We start from the raw sequence: 22,347 nt of genomic DNA, 5'->3' as shown, positions 1-22,347 counted from the left end.
GGCCTGGGAGGACAGTTACCTGAGCCCCCCTGGCGTTTTTGGCTGTGAGAACTAGCTCTTCTTAGGTTGGAATGTTGCACTTTCCTGGAACTCTCTGATGGCCACATGCATAACGGCTTCCTGTAGTTCCTCAGGAGGGCCCTCTGGTTTCTGTGCAGCAGCCACAGGGGACTGTGGGATGGCCCTGGAGAACCCTGATTAGGTCACCCTTCACTTTACCCAAGAGGGAGTCATGGCAGCCCTAGGCTGCCACTTGAGCCTGGGGTGTCTGGGAAGGTTTTCCGGAGGAGGAACAAGACTAAAGGCAGGTCTGAATAGGGGTGGGCCTCCTGAGCCACGAGCAGAAGCTGAAGTGAGTGTGTTGTTGGGCGGAGGCCCTCAGGGCCCAGGCCTGTGGGGCTGAGGGGTGGGAGAGGCTAGAGGGGTCAGCAGCCTGGAGTGACAGGTGAGGGAGCTTCATGAGAAATGGGGACCCTTGAAGGATGTTGACTAAAGCAGGGCCTGGTCACATGGTGCTTTAGAAAATCTACTCTGACGGCAGAGTGGAGAGTACCCATGAGCGGGCGGGCCTGGAGGCAGGAGGAGCTGAGGAGTGAGTCCTGAGGGGGTGAGCAGAGGGTGGATGGCAGAACTGAGACCACACAGAGGCTGACCAGGTGGGAAGGAGGGCCTGGCTGAGGGAGGGCACTCGAGGGCCCTGGAAGCCAGTCTGGTGGGCTGAGCTTGAAAGGCCCCAGTGGAGATGAGCCAACAGGCCCCAAGTCCTTGTTGGGGTGTGGGGCTCCCCGGCCATGGGCCCAGCTTGGGTCCATGTGAGGGCATCTCCTTGGGTCTGACTGAAGGGCAACCTGCAGCAGCTTCTGGGGGGAGCCAGGGCCCCTGAACTCTGACCCTCTGCATCTGGCTCCTCATTTTATAAACACGTAGAGATTCAGTGTGAGGGGGAGGGCAGGAGAGTGGTTGAACTGGGCTGGGAGCCAGGCCCTTTCTGTGCCGTTGTGGCAAAACAGGGCACCCTCAGGGCCGGTCCCAGAACTAGAAACTGAGGCTATTACCCTGCGCACATGGTGCAGGGCAAGGCCCTGGGGCCAGATGGCCCAGTGTCCACCCCGACTGTGTCCCTGACCAGTTGGATACACACGGGAAGTTTCCTTCATGTTTTTGAGCCCAAGTTTCTTATCTGTAGAATGGGGCCTCTGACCACAGCTGCCGTGAGGATTACACAGTGTGTGTGAGGCTTCGATGAGAGTCTGGAATGCAGTACCCTCAAGAAGCCACTTTCTAGCTCAAACTGCACACCGCACAACTCCAGGGGGCGCCCACCACCTTACACTCATCAAGATTTCTCTTGTTACTGTGACAGTTTTCTGGTAGATGGCAAGCAAGGGTCTTGAGAAAAGGGTATCTTAAAATTTTACAGGGAGTTGCTAAATTGGCCAGCGGCGGGGGTGTTCTAAAGTCATTCACAGTCGAGTGGGGGGAGACAGACATGAAAATAGACCATCAAGATGCTCGCTGGTGAGACGGGTGAGTGAAGTCTGCGTGCGTGCTGGGGTGAGCTGAGGAGAGCCTCCCATCCTCTGCTGCGCTTCTGTTTCGGGCCCAGGCTGCTGCCCCGGAGTACTGGCCTCGAAAACTGGAGTGTTTCAGAAACCCCGGCCTCGCAGGTGGTCTGGGGCCTCGGGGCACCTGGTGCCAGGCTCCCTGATGGTCCTATCCGGACTGCAGAGCAACAGGCAGGCCGGGAGGCTCCTCTTGGAGAAGCCTGAGTGAGCTCCCTCTGCCTTGGAATGTAAATGCGAGTGCTTTCCTCTGCGTTCAGTTCCACCATGGGAAAGGCAGGCGAACACAAAACAAATAACCAGAAGACCTCTGCGCTCTGGCCCTCGTCCCTCAGTGATTCCTGACCAGCTCGTAGCTCCCCTCCCACATTGGACGAGGCAGGCCTGCAGCAACTCAGCAGCCCTCCGGCCGGCCCCCCTCCCCTTTCTCCCCTGGCTGCTCCAGGCCCAGGAAAACCAAGCCTCGAGTTCTGTCGGTAAAGGGGTCATGGTGGCCTGTGCTGAGCACCTGGAGGGGACTTTTGGGAGCTTCATGCAGAGCCCTCCCTTGCCTCTGCTGCCTCCGGTCTAAACAGCATTTGGTGGGGAGGCTAGACCCTGGGAGCCCCTGACTCCCAGGCTGAGCAACCTGTTCTGACGGGGGCGTCTTCCCTACCCTGGCGAGGCCAGGCCGATTCCTGAAAGGAAGGGGCTCTCCTCACAGAGCCCTGAAGCTCAGGCCGGGGTTAGGCTCTGGTGACACAGGCAGCTGAGCCTCAGAAGAGAGAAACCCTCAGCACTGTGTCGGCCTTTGTAGGGAGGAGGGGACCCTCACTGGGGGTGTGCAGGTAGGGGAGGAGGGCTGAGAAGAGGAGGACCAGCGAAATGGAAATTCTAGGGCCTAGTTCAGATGGAGATGCTGCCTCTAGAAGTCTCCCCAGGGCTCCTCGTGGGCCTTTACTTTGAAGGCTGATGATCCCTAAGGGCATTTGTCAGGGAGATGAGAGACCTGGGGGGGGGGGGGGGGATAATGCTGCAACCTCTCCATTCCTGCACCTGCCAGCACCTTGGGAGCTTGGAAGGCTCTGGAAGCAGGACCTTCCTACTGAGTGACCAACCAGCTCAGATGAGGCTGATCCGGCCAGGGGCTGGGGGGGGGGGGGGGCAGTCCCCTCCTCCTGAGGCGGAGCCCTGAGGGCTCCAGGGGAGCCCCAGGCCCAGGGGAGGAGAAGATGCCTACTGGGCCTCCAGCTCTGTCCTCCAGGCCTCGCAGAGTCCCCAGCTCCCTCCCAGAGAGGGCCAGTGAATTTTTCCTGCCCTGCTGAGCTCCTTCAAAGATATCAGCACATGGTTAATCTTCCTTCTGTTCAGAAATGCAGAGTAATTTGCCCGAATGGGGGTTTCTGCATATTTATACTAATGTCTGTGTTTAAAGCTTATGAGACAGGGAATTGCTGAGAGATGTCCATTAGCAATATATACAGACTGCAATTATTTCTTTATGGTGTGTGGTTTGACTGCAGAATATTTTATTTCAATGGAAGTAGCAGGCTTTGCCTACTGTGTTTTCTTATGGGCCCAAAGAAATCAATAAGAACAGAACAGAAGTGAAAAGAGGCAAGAATGAAAGGAGTGTGACCTTTTAGGATTCTGGGAGCCTTGAATATGCTACGCAGGAACTGCCTTCAGCCCCAGAGTCTAAATGCATGCATCCAAGTGGGGGCCATTCTGTACGTTTAAGACTGTGGATGAAAACTGGCAAAGCCTCGCCAGGACAGGGGCCAAGCTCTCAATTCATTCACTCCCATCAGAGACAAGCCGGAAATAGGAGCAAGGGGTGTCCTCAGAGGACCCCACTTCTGAACCTCCAGCACCCCTCCCCCCCAACCCGTTTCCACCCCAGGACAGAAGCTCAGAAGAGAAGCAGGTTTTGATCTGAAACAAAAACAGCCTCAAGCTTCGAGGTTCACAGACCAAGGCTCTCTGGCATCTCCTAGGATTCTGGTAGAAACCAACTTCTCCCTGGGTGTGTGTGGGGGAGGTGGAAGGAACAGGGCTGTTTTGGAACCAAAGAGCAGGAAGAGCCAGGCTGAAGACCAGGAAGGAAGGGCCTTTTGTGGAGTTGCAGGCAGTGGGTGGCCCGCCTGGGAGAGAGTGTGCCCGGGAGGCCAGGGGAAAGCCTCCCTGCTGAGGGTCCCATCTGTGCTCCTCTCGGCTCCCCCTGGATGCCCAGCCAGCTTCTCCTGGCTGCTCGGCTGACTTTGCTATCTTGGTTTTGAGAGTCAGACAAACCCTGAGCAGGCCTCACACCGGACCCCACACACTCCAGAAAAACACCCCAATTATCAGCCACTGGAGGGGAATCCTGGCACCTACAATGGTCCCCAAGATGCGGAACTGTCCTGATGGGCTTTTTGGATAAGAAAGGCCAGACAAGCTGGGCAGAGGATTGCAAACAGATGATATCTGACTTTGTGCAACAGGTATGTCGAAAACGGCGACGACATCTTCCACACCTTCTGCCGGGGGCCCCCGTACCTTCTGGTCCTTCCTCTGGGGCTGCTCTCACATCCCTCATCCTCCCAGTTGGGCCTTGGCACAGCTGGAGCATCTCCCTGGCCCCACAGCTGTTTCCTTCTCGCCAGCGTCTACCATCTCATGGCCGCCATCGAGCGGCCTCCATCTGCTGCCTCAGCTTCCCCTCAGTCGGGAGGCACCCTTCTCTTCCGGCCTCAGAATAGTTCCCTGAAGTCAGTGCTGACTTCTCACTGCCTTCTTGCACAGAAATCTTTTCCAAGAGGTGCTGGGGTCCAGAAGAGGGACAGATGGTCCCTTTCTTTTTATAACACGGCAAGTCTTTGGAAATGAAGAGCTATGAACACAAGTTTTGCCTTCAGCAGATGTTCTGTGGGCACAACAAATACCACTTTGTGTTCTTCAGCAACTGTGAGCAGTGTTAACTTGGGGGGAGACTGGAATCGGGCAGAACATTGGCAGAACATATTCAGGGGGCCCCGGGGCCAGGGCACGATGGTCCCTGTTCAGTCTGCAGTTGGGCTGACGGCCACTTGTGTTTCTCCTCAGCCGGTTCCAGATCTACGCTTCCTAGAAACTGTCTGCTCACCTTCCCCGAGCCCAGGGACCACCCTGGGCCCTGGCCAGTCTGGAAGGGCTGACAGTCTAGCTGTTCTCATGCGCCTCTTCCAACAAATGCCGAGGCTGGGCCTGAGGCTGTGGGCTGGCATGGACACTATTCAAGAGATTCCTGGCTCCATTGGTCACACTCTTTCTTGAGCACCATGAGGCTGACCAGTCCCCATGGCTGTCCTGGGATGATCTGAGGACTTTGCAAAGGGCAAGAATGGCTGGCCAGGCATGACATCTTCTGAGCTCCCAAGGAGCTGAAGGCCGCCCAGGCATCAGTAGGAAGCCAGTTCCAGGAGCCCTGTCCTGGTGGCTCCCTTGTCCCTCCGTGACAGAGGTACATGGCATCAGTAACGGCTTCTGAGTGGGTGTGCGGCTGTTTGGTGGGTTTTAAGAACCATGATCACTTAAAAGGGCATAAGCTCCATAGACCTCATTAACTTCGAAGATGTATCATCTTTGCACGGAATTCCTGACTCCTCCCGTGGCTGGTTGGCTCCATTAACTTTACTGCGTTGGCAATACTGTGTATAAGATGCGGGAGATGCCACAGTGGGAAGGAATCTCGGGGGCAGCCTGACTCCCAAGCTCCGGTGGCTTCTGGGGTGGCCAGTGCCCTGCCTGCAGTCTCCTCCAAGGGCCCAACGTCCCTCATGGGTTTACTTGAGGAACTACATCCATTCCCTCACCCGTCCATGCACCACACAGTTCTTCTGGAGATGAGGAAAGAACCCAAGAATCACTGATTTATATTGAGATGTGACCCCAGGAGATGTAAGATAGCCATCGTGACCCATCATTAGCCCGGATATGCTGAGCCCCCGACCAGGTGGGGAAGCTTCGAGGTGTGGTACAGTGGGATGGGAATGGGTGTTAGAGGCAGGCAGCCTTCATCCTGACTCCCATTCCCACTCTACCACCCACATCCGGGCAAGTGTCTCAGCCAAGCCTCAGTTTTCCCTCCTTGAAGCCACTTTAGAGGGCAGCCGCAAGGATTACATTAGTGCAGAGTGAAGCTACAACGGATATAAAACATCCACTCCATGCCCTTCTGAAAAACAGGGCTGCGTCTACCAGCACGGACCGCTGCCCCTCTTCCCCAGCCGTGCTCTCCCAGGCCACTCATCACCTATCCCACATGGTGAGAATTTACTCCTAAGCAACAACCCATCCCCTCCTCTCCGCCCCCTCACCCCTTTCACACCACTACAGTGTTGGGATAGTACCTTAAAGATCATTTAGAAGCCACGCCCTCCCAATTCTATAGGTGGGGAGACTGAAGTTCAGGGCTCTCTCCAAGATATCACATTGTCCCCAGAAACTGTCTCTAGAGAGTCCCCTGTTGAAGCCATTCCCACTCCTTAAGCAGTCACTTTATCTGCAGCTAGGAGTTCTTTGCCTGGAAACCTCTGTCCTTGCAGACCGAAAGCATCATAGAGACGGGCCCCTTGTGCTTGGATGCTCTGGGCCTGCTCACTGGGCCTCTCCCGGCCATGCTCATGGGACACACGTGACCAGCCTGCTGGAATCAGAGCGCCACCTCCCACAGGACCACTTACTGGCTGCCAGCAGCTCCACAAGGCATGCATGGGAGGAAGAGTGGGGACCAGACTCCCCCACACTTATGGGGGGGCCCAGTCATAAATGGCACCATGTGGCCAAGGTCAGTGATGGCCCCAGGAGTGCGGTCTGACTGGGGAGGAGACATTGTCCAGGCAAGATGACACGGACTAACTCTAACTCCATTTGCCAACTAGACTGACAGGTAGCCTGTTAGGCACTGAATTGTGTCCCCTCGCCCCAGTCATATGAAGCCCTAATTCTCAAAGCAACTGTGTGTAGAGACAGGGCGTCTAAGAAGTGACTCAAGCTAAATGAGGTCATGAGGGTTGGGCCCTAATCCATGTCCGACAAGGAAGAGCCAGCAGGAGGGCTTGCACAGAGGAGAGGCCAAGGGAGGGCCCAACAAGGAGATGGCTACCCGTAAGCCGAGGAGGGAGGCCACACGAGGAACCGACCTTGCGGGCACCCTGATCTTGGGCTTCCAGCCTCCAGAACATCGAGGACACTAACAGGTGTTGTTTCAGCCGCCCTGTGGGTGGCAGGCTGTGAAGGCGGCCCTGACACGCTCAGACACAGCTGATTCCACAGACAGCAGGGCTACACAGATCCGTGGTTGTCCAGGCCGTGTGTAGACCTGGGTCTGTGACACGGGGCAATGACAACAGTGAGAAGTCACGTGGGAGAGGAGGGAAAGGCCGTGCGGGGCCGGTGGGCCAAACCAGACAGCTCACGGCGCGGCTGCTAGGTCATCCAAAGGGCGGCTGGCATAGCTAGAAGGTAAAAAAGAGCATTTTCTTGATGCACTGATGCACACTTGGGCTTCCCTCTAAGACACGTTTTTGAAAAGAAAGAGCATTATACAGTGAAAACAAGCAATGGTGACTGCTTCAACAGATCGCAAGCTTTTGGGCCATTTTTCCCCTTTAAGCAATCTACACGATGTTTTCGGTTCCTAACATGCGTGTGCTATTCTGACCTTTTACGCTTCTGGAATAGTGAGTGTGCTCTTGAATGGAATGTAATTTCAGCCACAGCCAGTGTTGTGTCCCGTTTCCTCCCGCTGGTTTCATGGTTTGGGACACCGTGACCTCCGCATCACAAGGGGACATGCAGCAGGCACCCCACAGCTTTGTCCAGCTCTTCTCCTCTCAAAACTCGTCCCCAGCCTCAAAAACTGAAAAATGTTAGGGATCAGCCTGGCACGGCATGTCCTTCCTAACAAAGACAGCCTGTATTAGATGTTTGCAGAATGATCGGGCAACGGGAAATTTGCCATTAACCTGTCACAGTGGGAGAGAGAAAGGTTTACAAATTCTAGACCCTGGGTGTGCACCGATTTCCCAGTGAGGGGTTCATGGCCCTCAAAGGTTTCCTACTCAGATCAAAGCCCCTGAAGACCACAGGGTCTTCACCTGCAAGACCAGAGTGGCCTTCCAAAACCAGAATGATTTGACCTTGACTGGAATGACTTGTCCTTGGCCAGAATGACTTGACCTTTGCTAGAATGGCTTGACCTTGGCCAGAATGACTTCACCTTGCAAGATCAGAATGACTGATAAAATGGACTCTTGCCCAAGATCATTATCTGGCCGTCACTAACTGGGCAAGTAAAGCCACGAAGCTGGAGGAAAATCCAGGTTTCCTAAACTCTGTGTACCAAGAGGACAGGGAATGGACTCCTGGGGCCCTCAAGTGTAAATCACTAGCTGGACCTGTCTTGAATCAGGACAGGCCCTATGAGCCATTTGAATAGATGTGTGTGTGGCTCTGTGGTAGAAATCACAATTCTGTGTCACTGGCATTGATTTCAAACATTCTTCCCTAAGATCTTGCCTCCGTAGGACTACCTCCCTTCTGCTCACTCCCCTCCATCATTCTGACTGCCTTTGAGGCCCAGTCCATACTGATATCTCTTCTCCAGGTCCTGTGGCTTTTATTGCCGGGCCCCCTGGACTCCCCAAGTGGGGTACAAGCTCCTTCCACCACATTGGCAGTGTCTGGAACACTCTAGGCATCCCCATGGGTCTTCAGGTTCAGTAGGAGCGGGGAGTGTTACGGGGCAGCCAGCACATTCCGCAGTGCCTTCTGAGTGGAAAAGCTAATGTGGGCCTTGCACACAGTAGGTGCCTTATACTACACATATTGCTTGCTCAATAAATGCTTGGTGGTAGAGCAGGGAAGGAGGTGACATAACTGAAGCCGCTCGGTGGCCTCTGAGTGTCAGTGATCTAGAACTTGGTGGTCATCCCTGCTGGTATCTGCGTGGGCTTGAAACCAGGGCGGCTGGCTTCCTGCCATGGGTGAGTGTCACTTCCTGAAGCCCCTGGACAGGAAATACCCCTCCCTCTGCTGTCCTCTGAAGAGCCCTCTCATTGCCATGGTGTCTTGACTCCGCTGACCCTGCCGGTCAACAGTTAGGGGCAGAGCAGGATTTCTGATCTCCAAAATGCTCAGCAGAGATTTCGGGCTGAAAGCCTATATGCTACTCCTAGTTCTATGCACTCAGCTCACTCAGGGCAGGGGGTAGGCAGACACTGTGTTGAGCAGAGGGCCCCTGAGAGGGTTGCACGTAGGCTGGGGTATTTGGGTCACCCCCTGTTCTGACAATCTCCGAGTGGTCTAGGGGCCTTTGCTGCATCTTTCTGCTTGCCTATTTCGCTCATCATCAAATGATCTGTTAACACAACAGTTAAGCCCTGGACAACCCTCCAATTAATGATTAACAAACCCCAGGGGGCTGAGCCCGGCGAAGGGGAGGAGGGCTCTCTGAGGCAGGCCTGGGGTAGGCACGGCACAGGCGGACCCAGCACCTTTTGTAGACCAAGTGTCAAATTCCACAGCCACTGAGACACGTTATTTCTTGGGTGAGGGTGTGTGTTGGGGGCGGCAGGCTGGAAAGGGGAAAATTAGGGTAACAGGGGTCTGTGGATTTGGTTCCAGATCGGCACTGAGGGTTATGTCAGTTAGCTCTGGGAGATTGTTTTCAGCAACCTTACTTTAGAAACAATGGAGGGCCTGAGCCAAAGGAGCACGACAGTATTTCTTCTCCAGGGTTCTCTATATCAGTGGCGGTCGTAACAACAGCTAATATTGTGGGCTTACTACATGCCATGCACTATGTTAAGACTTGGCATACATTGGGGCTTTCTGCTCAGCAGGGAGCCTGCTTCCTCCTCTCTCTCTGCCTGCCTCTCTGCTTACTTGTGATTTCTCTCTGTCAAATAAATAAATAAAATCTTTAAAAAAAAAAAAAGACTTGGCATACATTATTAAGTCCTTAAAACGTGTCTAGGACGAGAGCACTAATACTCTCTCCATGGGACTGATGAGGAAACTGAGGCAACTCAGAGACACCAGTGTTCCAGCACAGGTCCACTGGGTTGGCGGGTGGTGGGGCTGGAATTCTATGCCAGCAGTCTGGTGCCGAACCTGGGCTCCTGGCCACCTTCCGTGCTGTTGGCCCCATGTGTTGGTTGGTCTGCAGGCGCAACCCAATCCTATCTGTCCCATCTACTGATACGGCCCCGGAGGAGGACCCACGCCACAAGTTTGGCACCTGGGGTCCAGCTGAATCTCGCAGGACACCGAGATCCCCTGATGGCAGATAGAAAGGAGCCCTCCTCCGACAGCTCCTGGAATTAGGGGGAGGGTCTCCCCAACAGCGTGATGCCTTCTGGTTGTCATGGCGATGTGGAGGGGTGTAAAGTGTTACAAGGGGGAAGAAAGCAAGGTCTTGTGTTCAAAGTGGATCTCCGGGGACAAGGGGCTTCAGACATCACCATGGGAGCACCTCCCAAGGTAACCTGGCCTCTGGCTTTTTCATGTTACCCCGGGCCCCTAGAAGACCACAGACACTGAAAGGAGGCCCTGGCATTGCTTTTGTAGAGGCTTTTTGCAGAGACTTTTGTAGTAATTAACGATATGCTGGGCACTATTCCGAGGGCTTTATGTCAAAGAACTCATTTAATCCTCACTATGATTTTAAGAAGCACCTTTTGTTATTATCCCCTTTTATAGACAAGGAAACTGAGGCAGAGTTTCAGGTTCCCCTATGCTCTGGGGCAAGTATGTGGGGGGAGGTGCCTGCCCCCAACCCAGAGCCTCGCCGCCTAGTGGGAAGAATGACACGGGAGCAGGGCGACTGTACTGTAGGTGCCTGGCCAAGGGCAGAGCACAGCTGGAAGGGAGAAAGCCCCTGTCCTGACATGGCTTCAGGGCAGCCTGTGAGTGGAATGGCCGAGATGCAGGTGGAGGCAGGCGGGAGTCAGACCCTGGGGCACCACGTGAAGGGTTGGGCACTATCCTGAAAGTAGCAGATGCTGGTGGAGGCATTCACCGGGAGAGACGGGACTGGACCTGAGCTCTGCAGACTATAGTGGCTGCACGATGGGCCTGGACAGGAGGGGGACACGCCGTGGGCCTGGACAGGAGGGGGACACACCGTGGGCCTGAAGGCCACAAATGCAGGCCAGAGGTGTTAGGGCCTGAGAGGGGAGTGGTGGTGGGGACAGAGAGAGAAGAGATCTGGAGGAGGCAGAATCAAAGGTGTTCTCAGACTCAGTGCATAAGGGGGATAAAGGCTGGTCAAGGACAACTACAGGCTTTGACTTTGAACTCCTGGGTGGACTCATGACGTCATTTCTGAGACAGAGGCACGGGAGGAGCAGGTCTGTGGGAAGGTGATTTCAGTTTGGACATCTTGTGCCTCTGGGCTAACCCTGTGTGGGCAAACAGCTTTATCATGAATTCCCAGCTGCTTCCAGAATCTGCACGGAGCAGTGTACCCTGGCCTGTCAGAGGGTGGGGCTGGGATGGGGGGGGGGCATCTGTTCTGGGCTCCACACCGGGGAGAGCAGTCCAAAACCTTCCTGCCAGAAAGGCCACACGTCAACTCCCTTTTACGCATGGGGACATGGTGGTCCCGTGACGCTGCCTGACCAGGGGCTGCCAACCGTATGAACAAGCTTGGGCTTCCTCCATCTCCTCTGCACCGGGGAGGGGGCTCTGCTTCCCACCCCTTCACCACCTTCCGTCTCTGCTGAACTCTAGACCTGGGGTCACTGTTGACAGGAACAATGGTTTGCAGGGTTAGGAGGGCAAAGCTCTATGTCTGTTCATGGCCACAGTCTCATTCAAACCTCCTCCAGGCCCGATGAGGATGGTACTCTCATCCCATTTTATTTTTATTTTTATTTATTTTTTTTTTTCTCATCCCATTTTAAAGATGAAGACAAGGAGGCCCAGAGAGGTTAGGAGACTTGTCCTTGTCACATTCAGTGTGCCTCAGGGTTTCTTTTCCAGATCCTGTCTTTGCCACTCGGAGAGACGACAGAGTGGCTGCTTTCCAAGCAGAAAGTGGCATAAAGACACACAGAGCTCCCCCTGGTGGGGGTCCACCGGCAAGGATGAGAAGGAAGAGGTGTGAAACCACGGGAGGGGCTGAGCCCATCCCATAACATGGCTCCCCAGCCGTGGGAATCCTCGCGGTGCCTCGCCCTAGGCCTACAGAATCTGAAGTCAGAAGAGACAAGCCCTCACCACTTCAGGTCAACTTGGATTTTGCTTTTTGGTTCAGAAAAAGAAGGGAGCAGGTGCAACCTTGCTTCTTTCTCCTTGGAAATGCAGGTGAAAACATAACCTTTCTGCAGCTCACCATTAGTCTGGGGCTTTTAAAGGTCTCTGGCTACCTTGTTAGCCCCCAAGAACCATTTGTGGAAAAAGGAAGGGGATAGAAAAATGACACCAAGAGCTTGTGCCTCTGCCCTGACACGGCTGGGCTCCCATCGCCCCGGGGCAGGGACATTAGACATCCCTCACTCATCTCACAAGTCCTGACATTGGCCGCCACATCAGCCCATAGATTGCTTCTCAGTTTTCAGTACAACAAGACAAAGGCCTCGGGTATATAACAGGATTCAAATGGAACTAATTCTTTTTTCCTCCCTTATCACTTTGCACACATGAAATCTATTTTAATTAGTTTTCAACACATAATCTTTTTTTTTAAAGAATGAAATCCTACCCCCAAATTGTTCTTAGAGAAAGAAAGATTTATCTTGTAAGTTTCTTAAGAAAATCTATATGTGCTCAGTGCATTTAAATAACACTCATTAAAGTGAACTGCACGCAAGCCGGCTTCTCTGTTCACAGATGAGAGACAATCGCTTGACCTATTGCAAATCAAAAAGCATTTCCACACCACCTTTATTTTTCAATTGGTTAAGTTTTAAATTAAAGTCCCAACGCCCTTTTTGGGAAGGCAGACTCACATAGCCCCAACAGAAATTTCAGCTCCGTCGATTGGAAGATAATTACAAGAAACAAAATGTGAAATTTTAAATCAGGGCACTAATGAAGTCTAAAAATACCCATCCAGAGGCCCATCTCTCTGGCTGGCAAGACTTGTTCCTCATGGAGGGGATCTCTCCATAATTACTCAACCCCGGGAGAGGCCAGGTTGTCATGTCAAACAATAGAGGAAAAATCGCGGGACTTTAATGAGCTAGATCTCAAGGAGCTCTACAGTGAATCTTATTATAATGCCGGGCAAGCTTTCAAACAGAACAGGAGAGAAGGAAAGTTCTTTTTTCTTTTTTTTTTTTTTTCTTCCTTAAGTGGAGTTCTGACTAGTGTTGATGCCATCACGCCAAGCCTCCTGGTTCCCACTTGGAGCCAGCTGTCTGTCATTTAGGAGTGTGAAATCAATTGGGTTTTGGAGATGTAAAATCCCTCGGGGAAAAATTAAAAGTGACCCAAATCCAAACCCACACGGTCTTGTCAGGGATATGATTCTCACATGGTAAGTTTCAAAGATTTGGTTTTAGAATCTGGGTTTCTTATTTAAAAAAATATATATATATTCAGTAGTTTGACACTAGATCTGACAGACAAATTATAGCTTTAGCAATAAAAGCTTTTAAGATTAGAAATGAAAGGAGAAATTACTTTACAAAAAAAAAAAAACAAAAAACCAAAAAACAAAAAACCACACAACCCACCCAGGCTTGAGTTTGGAGGCATTTGTATGTTCATGCTTCATTGTCTTTCTTTGCCACAAATATAAGGGGAGAAATCAGCTCATGAGGGCCATAAATAGAGAAGTGAGTTAAATGTAATCTCTGGGGAAAGAGCCCGTTCCCTGGCCGACTATGGAAATCAACATGACAGATGGGTCACCGGTTGTCGCAGGCTGGAGCTGGAGGGACCTCACTGGCTTACCAGAAGGCAGGGCTGTGCACCCTTTCTAGGCTTACCCTATGCTTGGCCTCACCTAGCCCTGAATCGACCCTCTAGGGCAAGCAGGACAAACCCCAGGAGGGGCCCTCTCTCTCCTTCCCTCCTGTCTGAGGGTTTGGGATCACCACAGAGGGTGATTCTCGCCCTCTGGCCCCAGAGAGTTGTATGGCTCTACAATGACCCGGGGGCCCAGTGGGTCTCTACTGCCTGTAACTTCCTGAGCTTATGGGCTCAGATGCGTGATGAGAAATTGCACGTGTGCCTTTGGGGAGGTGGACCCCAGTTCTGTGCTAAGCCCCAAACTAGGGACTTTAGATCCAACTGGGCCTGTTCCCTCTCTGCCCAGAATAAGTCCTTTTCCTAGATACATGTCTGAAACTTGGCAACTCAGCAAGACCTTTCATCAGCCCTAGGAGGCCTCTGGGGGCAGCGGAGATGCTCCTGTGATGGGGAGAGGGAAGCCCACCCAGTGCCTGGCCTTTGGCACAACCCCGGAACCAGCCAGGACACCCAGTTCCCAGTGTATCAGAGCTGGCAGCATATAAACTGGGATTACTTTTTTTTTCTTCTTTTTAAGGGAAAGAGAGCTTAACCAAAACAATTCAAACAAAAAATCAATTTAGTCAATTTTTTTTTTAAAAAAGATCTTAAACAAAGCAAGAGTTTACCAGAATTTAGATGTAATTTTCTGTAATTTTGTCATTTAAAACTAGTGCTGATTTCCAAAACAAAGGCGGTTGGGGCGCAATCAGATTGGGAATGAAACCCAATGGAGATCTAGACACGGCTTTGTTGTTGGGAAGCCTGACGAGGTCTGAAAATTGCTCAAAAGGATAAGGATAGAGATGCATGAAAGCAGGCTGGAAAGAGAATGGCTAGTGGGAGTCATTGCTCTGCGGAGAGGCAGCCCCCGCCACCCCCCACCCGCCCCGAGGAGCCGTCTCCAGGGGCTGTTGGCCAGAAGACAGAGAAGTGATGCCCAGAGGTCCACACCTCCTAGGACCGTCTACTCCCCTTTTCAAAGGAGGCCTGGGTACCCCAGCAGGCAGACCACCCACCGTTGCCCTCCTGCCTACGGCTGGGGCCAGGCCCGGCTGCCTCCCCTCTGCACTCAGCAGGAAAGGGGCTTGGCTGTCTGGAGCTCTAAGGGATAGCAAGCAAGTCTGGGGCAGATGAACCCCAGCAGTGTAACATCTGTGGTCCCCCGTCCTCCTGCCCCCTTCTGCATTCCAGCTGGGTAGACCGTTCAGACAGACATCAGGAGTGAAGCCTGTTTGCTGAGGCACTTTGTCCTGACACTAAGGCCGGGGGCTCATCCTGCAGGCTCTGTTGAAAACTGCCCCGGGGGGTGGGGCAAAGGGGTGACTGAAGGCTGAGGCTAGAGGGGCTCTTTCTTGGAGCCTCCCAGAGCCACCCTTGCTTCCTTGAAACCAAAAATCCAAGTGGCTCAGGATGGCCTGGCAGTGTCTCCTGGGGAGGAGACATTCCTCTCCCCTGTGGTCTGGGGAGCCGCTCTCACCCACCGCACAGCAGAGGGAGCTCTTCTGGGGAAGGCCACAGTTCGTGTTCTGCCTGTTCTGGGTGGGAAATGGAGAAGGCCCCACAGAGGACTGTTCCACGGAGCCCTAAGAGGAACACATGCTTTCTGCTCATTCCATACCTGGCCTAGCCTCGGGGTCAGAAGGGAGAACGGCCTAGGGCTTGGGCTGGAGGCAGAAGGACCCGGGACTTTGCAAGGCTCTCCCTTCCCTTCCTCTCCTGGCGGCTCACAGGCATTTGCCTGGCCTTCCTTCGCTCCCCCCCACCTTCCCCTCTGCCTCCTCTGAGGCCCAGCTGCCTTGGGCAGGGCAGGGGGAGGCCCCACTACTGCTTCCAGGCCGGGTGAGGCCAGCGAGGGAGCCGCTGGAGAGCACAGGACGCCAGGAAACGCACGCCTGTCCGTGCTGTCGTGACCACTCAGGGAAGCACAGATGCGGGCACACGGGAGTGTGTGGGCAGCAGAACTTACCTTTGGGGTGCCCGGGGTCGGTGAACTCATACTTCCCCACGCCAATGGTCCGTAGCATCTGCAGCCCGTGGGCCGAGTCAGTCGTGGGGGGCCCATTGGTGGCAGGGGCACCGCTGGGGAGGGTGGCAGACGGCTGGGCTGGTGGTGGTGGAGGCAGCAGGGGCCCGGCCATGTGGCCGTTGCCCACGGCAGTGGGTCCTGGGCGGGCCACCTGCCCCACGCCAGGCAGTGTGGACATGGCCAGGGGCTGTGGGCTGGCATACAGGGCCTGGCCGGGCATGTTGACCACCACGCTGCTCAGTGGCTGGGAGGGTGGCTGTGGGAGCGAGTAGTGGCCTGGCATCAGCGGGAGCTGGGGCCCCACGTGGGGAGGCAGTGAGGGGGTCACCCCAATGACCGGGGCCTGGACGTTCACAGCCGGGCTGAAGGTGGGAGGCTGGGCCACTCCATAGGAGTGTGCGATCAGGGCGGGCTGGCTCCCGGCGGCCACCGTGGTCACCCATGGCCCTGTGCCTGCAAGGGAGACAGAAGAGATGTCATTTGCTGCAAACATATTCCCTCGGCAAATACCATCTGCCCCAGGCCCTGGGCTGGGTACGGAGGTCACAGAGGTGGACAAGACACCCACATCCAGGTACCCCCAGATTACAAATCTGTGATAATAGTAGCACAGGATAAGTGTGTTGGGGGTACATGAGCAGATGGCCATGGAGGCCCAGAGAGGGAGCACAATCTGCTTGGGAGAACTCAAGAGGCAACAAAACCGACAGGAAAAAAAAGCAGAGACCTTCAAAGAGTGCTGGGTTCAAATCCCGACTCTGCCATTGATTAGCCAGGAGCCCTGAGCAAGTTGCTTATCTTCTCTGAGCCTCACTCTTCCCGTCTGTTAGATGGAACTAGCAACACCTACCTCAGAGTTCTCCTGGGAAGAACTGAATGAGGAAAAGGTATTTGGAAAAAAAAAAAGAAAAACTAGCAGAGTGTCTGGTATGTGTTAAATGTTCCATAAATGTTGGTGTTTTTCCTTCCTTTCTGGAGAAGAGCTGTCTGGAGGAGGTGGGGAGAAAGGTGGACTCTGAAGACAGAAGGTGTTTGCTGGGCAAGGTGAGGACACCAGAGCCTGGAGCCGTGCAAGAGCCCTGTGGTATGGGAAGGGAAAGAAGGAGGTGCGGGCAGTGGGGGAAGCCGGTCAGGGGCTGGAGTCCACTGCCCTGCTGGGGGGCCAGGCTTTCTCCTAAGCAACCTCTGCATGGCCGGTCCCGGGGGAAACAACAGAAGTGCATTTTGGCCTGTAAGGGAATTCCGACTGAACAATGGGGCCCAGACCCACCTCCTGAGACTTGATACAAGATTCGAGGCCAGCTGAGCCCAGGTCAGGCCGAGCAGGGCCAGGTTCCCCTGAGCTGAGCTGACCCAAGCGTGCTTGTGAGTGAAGCCAGAAGACACTGTGACAGGGAAGGACACTCTGGGTCACCTCTGACTGAATGAGTGTGGGGCTGGGTCTCCATCACCCAAATGCTACCTTGGTTTCATGATGCTGTTGGAGTGGCAGTATAGACTGAGGAAGAGAGTGGGGGCCAGGGGACCATTCAGGACCCCCAGCCCCAGAGTTGAGAAGGGGAGCTGGGAGCTCCCTCACAGAAAGAAAACTAGTTGTCTAGTTGGAGACAACTAGAAGCTGGCAAATACTGGCGAAGCAGTGCTGGCGAGATTCTAGAATGGGCTGCTAAGGGAGACTGTCCCCAAGCCTGAAGAAGAGGAGCCAGCTGTGAGCCAGCCTGGTGTCTTAAGCACAAGGCATGACATCCTAGGCTCATTTCTCTCCAGGATTAGCTGGGGAGCCTGGAACGATGCACCAGAACTTGGGAGCATGGCCAGTGACTTCTCTGGGAGCTCTGGTGAAGGTACAGAAATGCCCATGGAGGCGACTGATTTATGAGAGGGTGACTGGCCCAGAGGATGCTGGGGACCTAAAGGAGGTTTCTACTGATGGGCCCTGAGTCCTGCTCACCCTATTTATCAATGAGCTGGATGAGGAGAGGGAAGCTATCACCAGCCAGCTGCAGGTGACATAGTATCGGGAAGGCTAGGCCCAGGTCAGCAATAAAGACCCGAAATCTAAGAGATCTAAGAATCCTGTGGGAGATATGGACTAGGACTTGTCCGTGAGTCCCTACACTCCACTGCCTCAGGCAGATTGAGAGAAGGGGGTCAGAGTTGCTGCCATGACAGTCTTGGGGTGTCACTGGTGATAGCACATGTCTGGGGCTAGCAGACAATCAGAAGTGATCTAAGGCTGCAGTGGTCAAAGTAGAGGGGTTGAATGAAGGAGGTGCTGGGCATGGCACATGTGGGCTCTTGGCATTGGGTTCTGGGCCCTGAGGGACGCAGAGGGAGATATAATTCTTTGGAGGGTAAACAAACTGTCAGCCACAGGCTCTGGAGTGCGGCCGAGGAACCTGGGGTGTTTATCCTGCAGAGGAACTGGAGGGGAGGATGAGTGGGGTGTCCAGGTATCTGCAGGGCTGTGGTGTGGAGGGCCAAGGAGCCGAGTTCTGTGTATCCTAAGGGGAGGTCTGGGACCAACAAGGTGTTGTTATGGTCAGAGCTGACCCAAGAAGGACTGGGGTGCTGTAGGAGGTGGGGAGCCCCCAGTCCCAGGGGGAGGGGGAGCATCCTGGTTCTCCTACAAACACCCACAAGGCGAAACCTCCCTGGAAGGTGTGGCTTGAGAAATGTGTGAACAGGAGTACTGAACTTTGGGAGGGGCTGTTCACAATAACACAAAGCAGATTCAGAGTCACTCCTGTGATGCCGCTCTCATTCCTTCCTCCTCCCCAAAGCTTTCGTGAGTAGTAGAGAAAGGGGTAGAGATGCAGCTACCGTCCAGGGCACACGGGGTCCTGACCCGCAGGCAGCCTGAGCCTAAGACTGCAGACCCATGGGCCGGGGCCTGCTGACAAGCTGGAGCACCTGGGGGGCCTCTGACACCCCTTCCAGCCCCAGGGCGGGGGGAGTCTCTGGCTGCCGATGACATACACACCTGGATTGTCGCTCTCCCTCATCTGTTTGGAGGGTGGCTCATCAGTGTCCCAGGGCGTGGACTGATTGATGGGTGTCTGCCCCCACCGGATGCTGGTCGTGAGTCCCTGGGACTGATTGTCCGCTTTGGAGATTCCAGGGGCCTGGGGAGAAGCAGAGCAGGAGGGTGAGCTCGGCCTGGACAGAGCTGCTGCCTTGGGACCTATTCCCTGAGCGGTGCCACGTGGCCAGCGGGCCAGCGGCAGAGCCTGGGAAGGCCCCAAGCCCAGCACCCCCTCGGAGTGGCAGAGCATCTGGGCTTAGTCCTTGTTAGGCTTCTGCTACAGTCCCACCCCTGGGAGCACCCACCCAGTGCCTCCCCGGCCGCCTTCTACAGCCGCCTACTCCACCTGAACAATCGCAAAGGAAAGCTTTCTGTGCTGTGAGAAGTGAAGCTCCCGCAGACCTTGGGTCATGACTAAATCACAGCGTCTACAGGCGTGAGCCGCAGACCCTTGTGTCTCAAGCCCAGGCTCAACGCCACTCTGGGCCTGGCCCTTTGACCTGTGAGAAGAGAAGACCGCTCTCTGAAACACCACCGTTTGGCTCCATACCACGGTCTGAGGCCCCCCAACGTGCCACTTAACGGAGGAGGTGTAGGGAGGGCAGGGGCTGAGACCCGTGGGAGGACAGCCCAGCACAGGGGACATCTTCCCTGGGACCCTCAGCTCCTCATCGTGGGAAGGAGGCAGGCTCTCTGTCTCAGGATCTCATTCGCTAACTTAGATTTTTAGATGAATGAGAAAATGAACCCCGGGCTGAAAACAAACATTAGCACAGCACTGGTCTCTGAGCGACAGCCTTGATGGAATAGTATACGGTCATTAAAAATCATGTTTACTGAAACGCATAATAAGATGGCAAAATGCTTATAGTATAGTGTTAAATGAGAAAAGCAGGACATAAGAGGACACAAATAGAAGCTCACATGTAAAACGGTATGTGTAGGAGAGAAAAACCCAAAATGCTAGCAGGGGTGTTATCCTCGGTGGGAGGAATATGAGTAACTTCTATTCTCTTGTCTCTACTTGTCTGTATTTGCCAGATTTTCTACTAGGGCCATTACCATTATAATAAGAAAAAAAGAAGAACAAGAAGAAATCCTACAGCATGTTGGAGAGCCTGGGATCACTGGGAATATGGTGGGGTGGGGGGTGGGGTCTCAGCACAGGTGGTTTCAGGAAGTTTCTGCAGTTTCCAGGACTGCAGCCAGAGCCCCAGCCAGGTTTGGGCTGGTTGCAGGGCAGAGACACTCTCTACTGGGGACAGCCAGTAGAGACTGGGGACACCCAAGGGGCCTGAAGGGGCGTCTGCAGGCTTCTCCCAGGTGAGGACCACGGTCTTTCTGACTTCTCACAGAAGCTGACCCAGTGAGCCAGCTGGGAGGGCGGCGCCCCCAGTGGGCCTCTGGGAGCAGCAGGGCTGGCTGGGTAGGGGCAGGTGGAGAGGAGGGAGGACAGCACTTTTGGGTCTTGGATGCCTGACGCAGATGACAAACAGCCTGCATTATGGCCTGCTGGGAGGAGTGGAGCTGGATCCCATTAGGACCTGTGGGCTGCACGGAGCTAATTACATTAGGCTGCACTTTCTCTCTGGCCTGCATTTCTGATGCTTCGCCTCTGTGAACAGAGCAGGAAACAAAGGGAAAGAGTGAATCTCTGGAGGAAAGAACAATTCAATGGACAAGCTTCCTTCTCATCGGGACAGATGGGAGCTTGGGGTTGGCTGTGGTGGTGGTGGTGCTGGTGGTGGGCGCTGGGGAGGAGGCTGGGGATTTAGCCACACTCACCAACAGTCCTGTGGAACTTAGGGAACAAAACTGTGGCTTTTCTAGCATTCTCTAGAGGGCTTTGCAGCGGGCCCTGTCTGTGGTCACCTCGCATGCCCAGCTTCCCCTGCGTGCTCGTGGACTGGGAGGAGCAGAGGTCGCTTCCCATAACCAGAGGCTTGCGAAGGGGAAGGAGCCTGTGGGATGTCTCACTCAGGGCCTTGCCTGGGGTGAGGTTTGAGGGATGACACTCCAGCCTCCCTGGGCACCCTCTGCCAGGAGGGGGCGCTGCAACCCTTCTCTGCGGCCCCGGGGTTCCTGAGGCCTCTCAGGCCAGAGACAGGTCTGGTTTGCAGGGTCCTTCTGCCCTTGCCATTCGTCCCCGCTGAGTCAGCATGGTGTCTCCTGGGCCTGGTACTTTGGGGCAGGGTCGGGGAGGGCTCTGGGAGCTTGGCAGCTCTGGCCCTAAGGCGGCTGTGGCCACCAGTCTAGGGGATTGGGATCTCTTCCTCCACAGTGAGTACCAGATTCTGAACTAGAAAACTCCAGAAGTTCCTGTTTTTGCTCTAAAACTGGGGAGTTTCTGTACTTGAAACATTGCACACCTTTTCAAGGGCTTAGTCCCTTGGCTCCAAAGCCCTCCTGGCAGGTCCTTCCGTTACACGTTTGTTGGTTAGCCGGGTTGTTCGGTAAGCGAGCACTGGGCCCCTGCTCCATGCCAGGCCCTGCCCTGCGCACCGGGGACACGGTGACTGAGACTCAGCCCTGCTCTCAAGCAGCTGCTCCCAGCAGAGGGGGGCACTTAGCTCTACACATGGTAGGCAAGTTAGCCTCCAGAAGGAAGCCGGGGGCCCAGGGGTGAGCCCAGAAAGGCTGGGAGCACTGGGCGTGGCTACCACAGTCCTTCTGCTCGGCTGTGTCTTTCATGACTGTTACAAGCAAGTTCTTATGTACAAGAAAGCCGTTCTGCTGTGAGAAGGCAAATGGGGTCTTTCATTTTTTCCTTTAGGAAAGATAAATAAGTCCACTCAGTCTGCTCCCACTAGCAACTCCTGAAGCAAGGAGCAAATCACAGCTCAGAAATTTCTGCTTATTTTTTTTTTTGAAACAACGAAAACGAACATTCCTTTCTCCCCTCCCTCCAGAAGAAACTGGATGCGGTTGTGCATTTTGCCATGTGCCTGGGCACCCAGGTGGGTGAGGGATGATGCTGCTGGTGATGGGAGTCGGCTCGGCCTGACCAGAGCCCCTCCTCCCTCGGAGGGCTCCAGGCCCAAAGTAGAAGGCTCCCAAGTTCTGGAGGCTTCGGGGGCACCATGTACAGGTCCATGGCTCCAGCTCCGAACTGAGCTCCCGCTAAGACTTTCTCCCTTGGTTCGGAGTCCCCAGAGGTCTCTGACCTCACCGAAGGCCCTCCAGGTCTCGCCCAGCCAGAGCAGGCCTCCCCAGTTCCACTTCTCCTTGCCAGGGGGATGTCAGCACAAGACTGCCACAGAAACCAACCACAAGAACAGCCCAGGCTGGGAGAGGAGGAGACGAAGGCAGGGATGGGGGAGGCTCCTCCGGCCCCTCCCATTGCATCATCCAGAACGTCAGTGAAGCCACCCGATGTCTGGCCTTGTGCCAGCATTCCTGGCCATGCTTCTGCTCCCCCGTCCTGATGACACTGGGCGGGAAGAGGCAGATGAGGAGAGCCCTCCTTCTGCCTGGTGCTCCGGAGTGGCCCTCTCTGCCCATCGCTGGGCCGGCCAGGCTTCTCTCTGCTTCCCCTTAATGAGATGCTAATAGGATGCATCATTAACGCGGCAGCTTTTAAACCCCGAGCTCTTGTAAATTTTCAAAGGTCACATTTTTACGGCAGCTGACAGCATCCTGCTTCTTCCAGCGACAGAAGAACACTAAAGACCCTGATCCTTTACGGATGAAGCTTTCCGTGAGGTGGCGGCCGGGGCTGAGGCGCCCGCTGGTCTGGGGGGTAGGAACCTCACCCCGTGACAAGCCTCACG

General features: G+C 54.6%; 1 protein-coding gene across 6 annotated transcripts in view; it reads right to left on the bottom strand.

The window, feature by feature from the left end:
• KLHL29 (kelch like family member 29) overlaps positions 1 to 22,347 on the bottom strand; it is a 302,879-nt gene that overhangs the window by 43,735 nt on the left and 236,797 nt on the right. For all 6 annotated transcript variants that reach the window (XM_047744565.1, XM_047744566.1, XM_047744564.1 and 3 more), the window contains 2 exons: positions 18,536 to 18,677; positions 15,493 to 16,005 (listed from right to left, as the gene is read on the bottom strand). In XM_047744565.1, coding sequence (XP_047600521.1) covers positions 15,493 to 16,005; positions 18,536 to 18,677 — 655 coding nt within the window. The remainder of the gene's footprint in view (positions 1 to 15,492; positions 16,006 to 18,535; positions 18,678 to 22,347) is intronic.

The sequence above is a fragment of the Lutra lutra genome, chromosome 9, assembly GCF_902655055.1.
Source record: "Lutra lutra chromosome 9, mLutLut1.2, whole genome shotgun sequence".
In the NCBI taxonomy this organism is placed as follows: Eukaryota; Metazoa; Chordata; class Mammalia; order Carnivora; family Mustelidae; genus Lutra; species Lutra lutra.
This window is presented reverse-complemented; position numbering and strand designations above follow the sequence as displayed.